The sequence below is a fragment of the Thunnus albacares genome, chromosome 1, assembly GCF_914725855.1.
Source record: "Thunnus albacares chromosome 1, fThuAlb1.1, whole genome shotgun sequence".
In the NCBI taxonomy this organism is placed as follows: Eukaryota; Metazoa; Chordata; class Actinopteri; order Scombriformes; family Scombridae; genus Thunnus; species Thunnus albacares.
Window position 1 is genome coordinate 38949880 of NC_058106.1, and position 13288 is coordinate 38963167.

Here is a 13288-nt window from a genome sequence, read left to right on the forward strand (position 1 = left end):
CGTTCCAGATTCTTCGTTCCAAAGTTCAGAGCTGTTGCTCTGTTATCAGATTTCCTTAAAGGACTCTTCAGGTTAAAGATGAATGCAGAGAGCTGAGACTGTTTGTGAATCAACAAACCTGAAAAACCTCCTGCTGTGTGGTTCATGTTTGTTCTTCTTCTGGTTGGTTTAGTTCTGGCTGAAGCTGCTGATTCATTTCACCTTCACTCATCAGCTTGATTCAGATTATTTTCAGCATCTAAAGGTAACATAACCAACAGGTGTTAAAATACTGAGTGACGTTTAGAAGGAATGAAGAACACAGACATCAGTCAGTATCTTCATCCTGTCCTCCTCCTCCTCCTCCTCCCTCTGCTGCAGGTTGAGAGGAGGAGCTGTTTCAGCCAGTAGCTACGTTTACAGCAATTTGACAACTTTTAATAGACGTTAACTAACTAACTAGGCTAAACACAAACACCGACAAGTCATGATTGGTCAATTTTACTGTTAAATGCTGTTGAAATTACTGGCCCTCTGTGAAATTACAGCTGGACCACCAATCACAGAGATGAAAGCAGCATTTTCCTCCCAGTAACTGTGGAGGCGTAAAAGTCTGTTAAAATAGACTTTTTTCATTCAACCCTTCATGTTCCAACACAAACTGAATAAGCAGGTTTTAGTGGTTTATTTCCTCAGAGACGATTTGTGAGTCCTGACATGATAAAACGGTAAAACACGTATTTTAAGGGGGGGAAAGTATTAACCATTTAAAGTTGTATGTCCTTCATCTAAGCCAAAATAAAAACATAAGTCCCTCCCCAGTGCTTAAAAAAAATATTTGACATGTCTCCTCAGTTCTGCACCACACACCTGCCTCTTAAAGAGAAAGAGCGCTGTAATGGCGGACTGCCTCTGCATATGAAGGGAAATGCTGTGTTTTATCAGGACAGATAGACGCCTGAACAACTGATTACTGCATGACTGAAACCAACTCCTGGATACAAGAATGTATTTTTAACATGGATGAGTCTCTTCTACAAAGGTGGGTTATAATTTTGTCAGTGATTTTTCTGTTATGTGCCTGATGGGAGAAAAACAAGTTGAACAATGTATAGCTATATATTCAATATAACAGATTATGTTAATGTGATACTCAGGGCTCCACTGTAAACTGTTGTATGTTGTGACAACCTCAGTCTCAGCACAGAGGAAACGTTTTACTTTGAACTGTTTTCAGTATTTTTATTGACAAACCTGATTCTTTTACTTTGGTTGACTATGATCGATCCCTATTCTTTCCCAGATGATCAGATGTTGATTTGTTTAGCTGCTTTTATTCACATGGTATCAGTGTCTATACTAGGCCGAGGCCTACATCACCAGACCTGGGCAGGACAACGAATAATTGATGATATACACACTAAAGAAAACATTATTTTCGTTAATGCGGTGATTTCAATGATTTATGTGCATTCATTCGGTCTCTATATACAGATGATAGTACATGTATAGTTTGGTACTGCGGACCGCGAAGACGTTGTTGAAAGGCCAACCGGAAACTCTGACGTTTCACAAGTTCAGCAGAAAGACAGGCCACATTTCAGACGAAATGACCATGTATTTGTTGGATTTAGAACAATTTAAGTATTCATCTGAACCAAAAGGCAAATTTCAATCATAAAGGGAAATTGCGATCCTATTTTTATAGGTTGAGAGCTGCGTCTGGTGGTGTGATGATTTAATGCAACTTTTCCCCCCAAGAACGCATGAAAAATCGGTATTTATATATTTACTAAAGCGCCTTTTAAAAAATATTGCGGGTGTTTTGTATTTGCAAGGACACAGCTAATCAGTAATAATGTAAAACCATTCCACTTTTCTCCTACAAAGCAAGTTTATTTGTATATTTGTATTTGTATTTTATATGTTTATTTTGTATATAAAAAACATTTAAAAAGTGTTAAATTTGGAAATAAAAAGAAGCTAAAATAGAATAAGACAGATAGAACAAGAGAATAAAAGTTACAGTGCAGTGTAAAATATTAACCCTTAATGTGGTTTAATGAAAGGCAGCAAACAGAAAAGTCTTCAGCTGTGATTTAAAGAACTGAGAGTCGCAGCAGACCTGCAGTTTTATGTGGAGCATAAAGACTGAACTCTGCTTCTCCATGTTTAGTTTTGACTCTGGAGACAGAAAGCAGACCTGATCCAGACCTGATCCAGACCTGATCCAGACCTGATCCAGAGAAACTAAGACAGTATCTCGTTTGTTAGTTTGTCTCACAGTCTTTCAGATTATTACACATCCTTCTCTATTTACTGAGTTGGTTTACTGGTTAATGTTTCTTAATGTGGATGAACATGCAGAGATGTGATATTAATTATATAAATGTTATTATTATTAATGATTAAATCATTAGTTAGTTGCCAGAATTAGTTTATTGTCACTAACATCTTTGATAATTGATTAATCATTAAATGAATTTATCAAGCAACAATGTCAAAGTTTCTCTGTAGTTATGATGCTGCTTTTCTCTGTTTTATATCAGTGTCAAATGTTTACTGTTGGGTTCTGGACTGTTTCTGTTTTACATCCGCTAACACATGGGTCTCAAGTTTTATATGAATGGCACTTTACTGTGTTGTGTGTGGAAGGTCCCTTTATTGCACAAGCTGGAGCTGAACAAACCTGCCAATCACAGGGGTATATGGCTGTTTCACAACAACTATGATATTTATACAGGAAGAATGTGCCTCACGTTAGATTGTGTCGTTATTTTTGCTACACAGCTTTCAGTAAAATTCAAAGGTGAATTATTAAACCTTATTAAAGCATCATTCTGTTTATTTCAGCATCATCTCTGTTAACGATCACTTCATTTTGTTTTGAAGCACTTTGTAAAGTACGTTTCAATAAATCATGTATCATTCTTCTGATGTTTAATAATGATGACTGACACTTTACAGTGGTGACGGTTTGCAGAAAAATGTGATGAATTAGGGGTAAAGTCGTTTCAAATATCCACAGCAGCCGTGCGTAATGATCAGCTGTTGGAGAGCCTGTGCGTAATTCTCACTGAGGTCTGATGAGCGGAACGGACACAACTGTTGACGTACAAACGGAGGTTTAAAGACCTTCACATCCATTTTTGGCTCACTGTGACAGCAAATGAGACTCGTGCATGTGATTCCACAGTGTGTGACATCAAAACAACAGAACCAAGTGTATCTGCGTCTTTATAAGTCCGTCAGATAATAATGTATGTGCATATTTCTGTCACATAATGCCACGTTGTGAAGAGAATTAAAAGTTAATATACGTTTTCATGAACACACTTTGATTTGACAACGCCGCTAACTTCGCAGCGCCCGCTGCATCCATGGAGTTATAATAGAAAATAAAAGCCAATAAATAACGCCTCCATGGCTGCAAACCATGGGATAATGGTGTCCCACTGCCCCGGCTTCATGTTCTCCACGTTTGCTCTGCAATGATGTGACATTCACGGACAAATTATTCGAAAAAATCTTTCGGGTGAATGAAATGTACTGAATCATTTGTGGAAAGAGATTTATTCCTCAAAACATTTTACTCCATATTAAATGTCTTACACAATAAACATTATAAAGATATTTCTTTATGATGCCATTTGTTTCACTTGTTTCTCTGACGACGTTTACAACAACAAAAGCACGGCGGGTAATGAACAACCCGGTAGTAGTCGCCTTTTTTGCGCCTGCAAAGCTTTTTTTGTGTAATACCTGATGCAGCCCAGCCTCACCCAGACTCTGCCTCCAGCGGCCCCCAGGTCATTTGAGTTTGAGACCCCTGCGCTAAAAGCTTTGTGTACAACACAGCAACATACATTATTAGATATTTTGATCACTTTAATTTAATCACTGAAAATACAGTAAGGAATGACCTTTAATACTACAATCATAAAATACACAAAAAAGTAAATAAAACTTTACACTTTACCAGATGTTTTCAAACTGTGAGGCCTCATATGAAGATCGATGTGTAGTGAGAAACATGAGACAAAGACACTGCATGAGGTGAAAGGAGCAGCAGCTTGCTGGTGTGTTAAAAACAAGTTAGTTATTGTAGTTTACTGATTTACTGGTCAAAGAGCATTACAGGTCAAGCTGATAGTGAATTCTAACAACGCCCTCTGCTGGATCACAAGGCAAACTACTTCAAACGGTCTGTTGCACTTATAGACTTTGAACAGGTCATTTCAGTGTGAATATTTCATGTTTTACCACATTCAAACAAATGTAGGAATTTCGGATAAAAAGTGACAGCCTTGGTAAGGAATGACCTTTAATACTGCAATCATAAAATAGGCAAAAAAGTCAATCAAAATTTACACTATATCAGGTTTTCAAGCTGTGAGGCTTCAATTAAAGATTGATGTGTAGTGAGAGACGTGAGACAAAGACACTGCGTGAGGTGAAAGGAGCAGCAGCTTGCTGGTGTGTTAAAAACAAGTTAGTTATTGTAGTTTGACCCGTTTACCAGCAGAGTGATCAGCTGCAGCAGCAGCACTGGCTGTGACACACTGATCATGGAGGCAATTATAGTACCTGAAATAGCAAAATATAGTGATTTTATTTATTTATTTATCAGGACCCCTGTAGCCTGAAACTACAGGGGATAAACCAAAACACCGAAATATGATGAGCAGTAACTCGAGCTGAGTTTACTCTCATGAGAGAAGAGAGAATGGTGGGCGAGCGAGCTAGAGAGAGAATGAGAGAGAGGCATGCTGATAGTTTCACAGTAGTTTTGTTTTCAAAGCAGAAACAAATAACCATCAAATACTCATCAGATTATTGACTGTGGACACAGATACTCCAGAGTTTTAGGTCTCCAACCTCTGCAGGTCTCCTTCTTATTCATTCAGGTCAAACATCAGTCACACAACAGCAAATACAAAGTTGTCATAACATGTTTCATCCATGGCCTGATGGAGGGCAGTCTGCCCATATGGATGCTGGTCATATACATAACAGCTTCATGTTGAAAATACATGTTTCATGTCAAAAGTCAGGACACATGTGGACATACAGTATATTACTCCTCATGTTTTGGACCTTTAACTATATTTAATATAGACATCAGACACTATAACAGAGTAAAAATAACAGAAAATCACAACAAGTATTAATATGTCCCCTGTATGATAAATGACCCTTTTCACATCGCACAGAGTGATGTGATTCACTGTTAAAATAGAAATATTGATTAGTGCAGCTTTAAATATGTAACTCAGAGTTTGTTATTCATTGTAACTTTACTGTAGTTAATTCAGTGCATTTGTTCAATCAGTTGTGTTTGTCTCTCTGCAGCATGAGGTGGCAGTCATTCCACTAACATGGAGAAGTACGAAAAGGTGGCGACAATTGGGAAAGGTAGATTTGGAACGGCCATCCTTGTCAAATCCAAAGAGGATGGACACCAACATGTCATCAAGGAGATATATGGCATATCTAGAGTAAGAACCCTTTGCATAATATTCCACAGTATCAGTGTTGATTTGAGCTCCTCTTTACTACGTTGCTCTTTCACATTATCTGTCCCTCTCACTTTGACAGATGTCACCTGAAGAGAGACAGAACGTTCAAAAAGAAGTTGAAGTCCTCGCCAAGATGAGTCATCCCAACATTGTCCAGTATAAAGAGTCTTTTGAAGGTATAAATGATCTTAGCTGTAACCTCAAAGAGTCACAGAGATCATCTACTGCAATAATATCCTGATGCATACACGTGTTTTCATGCATGTTCCTTATGCTGTATAAAAATCTTTTTAGAGGAGGGCTGTCTGTGTATTGTGATGGACTACTGTGAGGGAGGAGACCTCTTAGAGAAGATCAACTCTCAGAAAGGAGAACTTTTCTCAGAAGAACGAGTAAGCTACTAACTCTTCAAGACAATCATGAATGTTGAGGATAAACCTGATAATCTTTAGAGTGAAGCTGTTCAACATGTGGATAGAATTCATCATATAACACTCACTATTCCACTTCACTGTATACGTCTTTAACATGTATTTAGACTCTTTTTAATGTTTTTATATTATCTCTTTGGCTTTTTCATTCATTAGAATTACAGATGATGTATATAGTGAAAGTTGATACTCTTAAGTGTGGCTCTATGTTCCTCTGCCTTTCTTAGATCCTGGACTGGTTTGTGCAGATTTGTCTGGCACTAAAGCACATCCATGATAGAAAAACCCTCCACAGGGACATTAAACCACAGGTATTGCTTCATTCACCACATGATCTTGCCTCAGTGATGATGCATTTTTTATTTGCATTGTATAAACTCATGATAATGACATTACATGTCTTTTCATGATGTCTGCATAGAACATATTTTTGACAAAAGGTGGGACTGTACAGCTCGGGGACTTTGGAGTTTCAAGGGTGCTGAACAGGTTTGTAAAATGTCATCTGAATGAATCTGTAGATCTCTATGAAGCCAAGATTAAAATGGTAATAGTAAAGCATGATACAGTCTGCTTTCTATTCTCTTCTTATTTCCAGAACTGAAGAACTGGCAACAACATTCATAGGAACACTATATTACCTTTCACCAGAGATCTATGAAAACAAACCATACAACAACAAAAGGTACTAACATGATGCTCTTTAACATCAGGTTGTGTTTGGTTGCCAGAATAAAACGTTGGCATTGTATGTTTCTGCAAACCACAGAAATGTTGAGTATCTATGTTTCAACACATGTAATCCATGTCATATCAAATCGTGGCAGAAAGTTGAAAGTTGGAAATCAGCAGAGAGCACAGTTCGAGACCACCTTGAAACCAATACCTGCTTCCCTAGCGAGGTGTCAGGACATTTGCAGCCATTTTTATGTTACTTTTTATTTTATTTTAACCCAAACCATGACCTTTTCCTAACCCTAACCAAGTGTTTTTGCGCCTAAACCTAACCAGACCTTAACCACAGCGTTGTTACATCATAAAACATCATTATTCAACTAATAATGGGCAACGCTGAAACGTAGACATTCAGCTTATCCGTGGTTTGCAGAAACGTACAATACCAACATTTTGTTCAGGTGATTGGTTTGGTGTTTGTCTCATTTGTGGTGTAAATTATCATTTAATAGTAATCCAGCAGACAAGTTCTCTCCCCACTGAACTGACTGTGAGTCATGCAGGATTAGGTGAAGGTTTCTGGGAGATGTGAAGGTATCATGTCTCCTCTTTACTGAGCGAACGAACCTGTTTGTTTATATCTACAACAGGAAGTTACTGTAGTATTGATTTCCTCCTAAACTGTTTTATGTATGCATGTAACCTGATCTACTTTAGTGAAATGAATGAAGTAAATTAAGCAGAATCTCAGGGACAACAATGGAAATAAGTCTAGGATTTAATCATTCAATAACTGATACAGTCTGATATGTTTTGTTTTGTTAATATATTGGAGTGTTGTCAATAAACTTAAACCTCAGTCTCAATGTTCAATTCATAGTTTTCTCAGCAATTAAGTCCTTTTTTTCTCCAGCTTGCAAGTGACTGTTATTGAATAAATGTAAATCTACCCTCAGAACTGATCCCAGCTTGTCTATTTGTTTGTTCTCTCCTCTGACTTTCTCTCCTCTGCAGTGATATTTGGTCCCTCGGCTGTGTCCTGTATGACATGTGCACTCTTAAGCCTGCAGTAAGTATTCTGTGTGTGAGCTGTTTAGTAATTCATGTAGATTTAATGTATCTTACATGTAATGATCTCTCACATACTGATTTAGATCTCTTCTCTGCTAAATAGTTGACAAACAAGAATGGATCATCTTTCCTGTCTTCATTTTTTCTGCAGTGGTTATAACTGTGTACTAAATGTGTTTCCTCTGTTTTAGGCTGGCAATATGATGGACATACTTCTGAAGATCACCCGTGGCTCATACCCTCCAGTGTCTGATCACTACTCCCAAGAGCTGCGTTCTCTCTCGGCACAGCTGTTGAAATGCAACCCCACAGAGAGGCCCTCAGTCAGCAGCATACTGGAAGAACCTTTCCTCTCCTGTAGGATACAGAGGTTCCTCACACCAAAGGTGGAAAGCACAGTTAGTTGTCTTTGATACAACCTGAATCTATATAAAGCAGATTGTGTTCAGTTATAAAACATTTATTTTCTACTCATTACAGATCATTGTTCAGGAATTTGGCCATGATTTTCTTTACAAGCAGCAACCAGGTAAGCAAACTCTGAATTTGAAATATGTAAGGGTGACTTTTAAAATGTAAAGCCAAATATGTGTAGTTTTTTTATAATGTGATTCTTGATTTTTTAAAATATATTTTATACATTTTTTAGATCTATCTATCTATACATACATATATATATATATATATATATATATATATATATATATATATATATATATATATATATATATATATATATATATATATATATATATATATATATTCAAAGTTGTTGATATGTATGTTGTTTATTTTTAAAGTGATTTTTTTTCTCTCTCATAGTCTTTTTCAACTTTCTCTCCAAACTTGGACTGAAGAAATTTTATCTCGACAAGCTCACTCTTCAGTCTCTTCTGGAAATCAACAAAAACAGCATTTATGATGAAACTGTTGAATCACTTGAGAAAATACCATGGTGCTTTCTCAGGAAACTCTTTCAAATCAACGCAGAATGCAGAAACTGTACACAACTATCAAACGATGACGATGATGATGATGATGATGATGAGGAAAACAATTATCTCTTTGACTTTGACCTGTTCACTGCAGATGACTCTGCAGACAACAAGGTTAACGCTCTCGACCTCATAGTCGCACTCTTTCTTTGTGCTGACAGCTTCTTGCAACAGGAAATGGCCCTCAAGATGTCAATGTGCCAGTTTTCTGTCCCACTGCTGTTGCCTCATGGTGATAACAGTCAGTGTTCCCTGATGCTGTGGGCTCTGAGAGACATCGTCAAAGAGTGGTGTCCACATGATTTGTCTGAATCAAAAGGATTTGTTGAAGACAACATTGTCCAAGCAAATATACCATTCTTTACCTTTGTGAGGCTGAAAAACTGTAGTTTGTCCAAGTCACAGATGTTGAATCATGTTCTCAGTCGTGGCCAACAGAATCACAACATCTTCATACACAGAGATATGAAAGGAGGAGAACTTAAAAGAGAAATTGCCAATGGTTTAGTCGAGGTTTGCTGGTACCTTCCCAGTGGCAGAGAAAATCTTGACATATTTCCAGGACCAGTTGCCTTTGCCAATTTGAGAGGAGACATTTGTGAGTCACTCACACAATTCAATTTTCTTTTTCAAGTGTCAACTGCGACCTTTGTGTTCCTGGACAAAGTTGAAGACAATGAGCACAAGATTCTGACTTCTCTTCAAGATGTGAAATCCAAACTCTTCTTGGTTGTTAATCGCAAGGACAACTCTAGAGAGGACATGATGTCTGTCCAGACAACACTGAAAGAGTTAGAGCTACCAAAAAGCAGTGTGAAAATCAAAGACTCAAAGGTAAATGTTGCAGAGTTTTCAAAGAAACTTTGTGCAGCCATCAAGAAATCAAATAGAGCAAACACAGTTATCATTGAAAAGATGCTTGACAAAGCTGTTGAACTTGGTCTGTCTGTGGATGAAAACACAAGTTACAAACAAAAGAAAGCAGTTGAGGAGATCATGGTTGACATTGAGGGGCGAAGTATACCAGACTACAAAAAACAACAACTTCCTTTGCAGGGAAATAACTGGAAAAGATTATCACAGTTAGAGAAGGAGGAGTGTAGATTGAAATCTGGTGACTCAGGACTTGAAGAGTATAAATGCCAGCTACAGGAAGAAAAACAAAAGATTAGGGAGGAGCAAAGCAAACAAAAACTGTCCAAAGGAATGAAGAGTTTTATTAAAACTTTATCCACAAGTGACAAAGAAGAAAGAGATTTTTTTCTTAAGTGGATGAAACTCAAGTTTAACACACATTCACGGAGGAAACTGTCTGAGCTGCACAACAAATTCAAAGAGCAATGCAAGGAGAAAGATAAAAATCTCATTGCAGAGTTAGATCAGGCTTTGATGGAGAACTCTTTAGGAGTAGAGCATTACATGAGAGAGATGGGACTCATCTATGAGTTCTCAATTTCTGGCTCAAGAAACACTGCTGATGAAATATCTCGTCTCCCTGGTTTGGCTGCTGAAATGCTGTTGGATGGATATCCTTTAGAGCTCTTGGATGGAGATGCTTCCAACATCCCAGAGAGATGGGTGACAGATGTGCTGACGGAGCTTCACAAGAAGGTTGAAGGGAAGAGCAGACTGTTAGTACTGAGTGTGCTGGGTGTTCAAAGTACAGGGAAGTCAACACTCCTCAACACCATGTTTGGTGTGCAGTTTCATGTCAGCAGTGGCAGATGCACAAGAGGAGCTGATATGCTTTTCCTCAAAGTTGGAGAGGACATGAAACATGAGTTGAATTATGAATTTATAGTTCTCATTGACACAGAGGGTCTAAAATCTCCTGATTTGGCAGAACTAGATGAAAGTTATGTGCATGACAACCAGATGGCAACCTTTGTGATTGGTTTAAGTGATCTCACCATCATTAACCTCACCATGGAGAACTCAACAGAAATGAAAGACATCCTGCAAATTGCAGTTCACGCCTTCCTGAGAATGAGACATATTGGTAAAAAGCCAGTTTGTCATTTTGTGCATCAAAATGTTTCTGGAGTTTCAGCTCATGCAAAGACCATAACAGATAGAAAGAAGCTCTTGGAGCAGCTCAATGAAATGACACAAATTGCAGCTGAAATGGAAAAGAAGCCTTCTATTACAGCATTCACAGATGTGCTGGACTATGACATGGACAAAAACCACTGGAACATCCCAGGACTCTGGCATGGAACCCCTCCGATGGCAGCAGTGAACACAGGTTACAGTGAAGCTGTAGCAGATTTAAAGAAAAATCTTTTGGCAGCAGTGAAAACAGACCGAAGCAATGAGGTCTCAAAGATCCCAGAGTTTCTAGAATGGATGAGAAGTCTCTGGAAAGCAGTGAAATATGAGAACTTCATCTTTAGTTTCAGAAACACTCTTGTGGCTCAAGCCTATGTTAACCTTTGCAAAGAGTCTAGTCAATGGGAATGGGAGTTCAGAAAAAAAATCCTCTTCTGGCAAACAGAAGCAGAGTTGGAAATCTTATATTCTGACAATGAAGCTGATATTCAAACTTGGAGCATTTTGGTTGATTCAAAAAAATCAGAGGTGTCAAAAATAATAGCATCTGAAGAAGGAAAAATGAAGCAGAAACTAACAAACTACTACAAAAAGAAAGACCAGAATGTAAATCTGATGGAAAAATACAAAACTGACTTTTTCAACAGCATCGGTAGTCTCGCACAGGAAATCAAACATTCAGTGAACAATAAATTGGATTGTGCACTTGAGCTGAAAAAAAGTTCAAAAAAGGTTCAAGACATTCAGAAGAAATACAGAGGCAGGATTGAAGATGAGGTCATGAAGCTCCTGAGTGACTGTAAAAACTCTGATAAACTGTCTGATGAACAGCTGACACAGAAGTTTGGAAAGATGTGGACTGAAGCCACTAAACATGTGTCTGGCCTGAAAGAGCGAGATATCGCAGCATGTGTCCTGAATCAGTTGAGAAGAAGTTTCTCAAACCAGAATGTTGATGAGAACTTCCAAAACATTAAAGACCTAAAGGAGATTGGGAAGACTCCATTTAAAACCAGACCTGAACGTACAGACTCCTGGATGAAGAAGGCTGGATATCTGTGGAGGGGAGATCCAAAACTGCAGAAGTTTGCTGACAGTGTCATTGAGTCTTGCACACGGTTTGTACTTGATAAAGCAAAGACAAACACAGATTACCAGGACTCTTTAACAAGGGAGCTTCTTGAAAAAATGGATGAATACCTTGATCAAAGTTACAAGTATCACAGAATAAATGCAAAGTTTGAGATTGACCTGAAACTTCACATGTGTGGCATTGCCTCAAGGGAATTCCTCAAAATGCACCAAAAATTCTTGTCAGATAATGATATTAAAATTCAGCTGCAGAAGTACAAGACTCATTACTTGTCAGATTTTCTTGATTTAAACAAAGAGAGAGATGATTGTCAGCGCAAAGCAAAAAGTTTTGTCCAGTTTTGTATCAAACCTGCTGTGGAAGAGTACATCAACAGATCTCTGGGGATAAACATTGTGGATGAAATTTGGACAGGTTTCCATTCAGCAGAGTTCAGTTCCCGCTCCTTTTTCCAGTACAACATTCAGGAAGAGTTGCTGCAAAAGGATGACTTTGATAGTTTTGTCAAGTACATTTGTAATTATGAAATATATGTGAAGGATTGGATATTTCAGCAAATCCAGCAACAAATGTGTAAGAACAAAACTTTGTGCAAACTGAAACAAGAGAATCTGAAGGTGATAGTTGACAAAATCACAGCAGCCTTAGAGCAGGCCACAAAAGGACCAGATGGTGTTCAACTGCCAGACAACAATGAAAGCATCACAGAGCTCATCAGCAACATGCGGAAGTATTTGATTAAAGACATCTCAATTTCAGTAGAGGATGAAAAAACCGCCTTGTTTCAAATCCAAAGCACATGTCATCCATTTATCAACAGCCTCAAAATGTCAATAGGAGACTTGAAAGAACAGCTTCAGGAGGAATTCTCAAAGTCTGAAAACATCACTGAGACTCTGAACAAACTTCCAATCAAACCACAGGATGAGCTTTTCAGGCGAGTGTCATTGTGGAAAACAATGTCCATTTTGTAAAGTTCCCTGTGAGGCTGGAGGCAAAGATCACAAACAGCATCATGCAGCTGTTCATCGACCACAAGGTCTTGGTAGATGCAGGTATGAAGACACTAAGAAGCTGGTTGAAACACTGTGTACAACTTGTGTGCAAAGTGAACGTAAATTCAGAAACATAGATACTAAAGGAGAGCTTCATCCATACAAAGACTACACCAAGTACTATCCAGACTGGTTGATTCCTCCAGATCCCAGCATGGAGGCATCTGACTACTGGAAGTTTGTACTGGTAAAATACAATGACAGATTTGCTCAAGAATATAAGGCCAAGCCAGCTGATGTTCCAGAGGCCTGGAGGAGAATCACAAAGGAACAAGCACTGAAGGGGTTAAAAGATGCCTTCAACATAAAGTGAACAACATACAAATGTCTTTAAACAAAACCAAATTAGAAACATGCAAGTTTTTTTCTAACAAAAATGAACACTGGAGAGGAGCAAAAGGACATGAGGACTAAACATGTT

General features: G+C 38.1%; 3 protein-coding genes across 3 annotated transcripts in view; 2 read left to right on the forward strand and 1 right to left on the reverse strand.

Moving 5' to 3' along the window:
• Positions 1-13288, reverse strand: part of LOC122986896 (NLR family CARD domain-containing protein 3-like) — a 1497050-nt gene that overhangs the window by 279475 nt on the left and 1204287 nt on the right. The window lies entirely within an intron of this gene.
• Positions 1-13288, forward strand: part of LOC122986633 (interferon-induced very large GTPase 1-like) — a 79350-nt gene that overhangs the window by 11432 nt on the left and 54630 nt on the right.
• Positions 867-13232, forward strand: LOC122986683 (interferon-induced very large GTPase 1-like). The gene is given in 12 exon segments (XM_044357984.1): positions 867-1021; positions 5332-5477; positions 5578-5674; positions 5793-5890; positions 6157-6240; positions 6351-6418; positions 6528-6614; positions 7619-7673; positions 7867-8061; positions 8156-8204; positions 8498-12755; positions 12757-13232. Coding segments are annotated over 11 exon segments (5535 nt in total). The 5' UTR covers positions 867-1021; positions 5332-5357; the 3' UTR covers positions 13181-13232.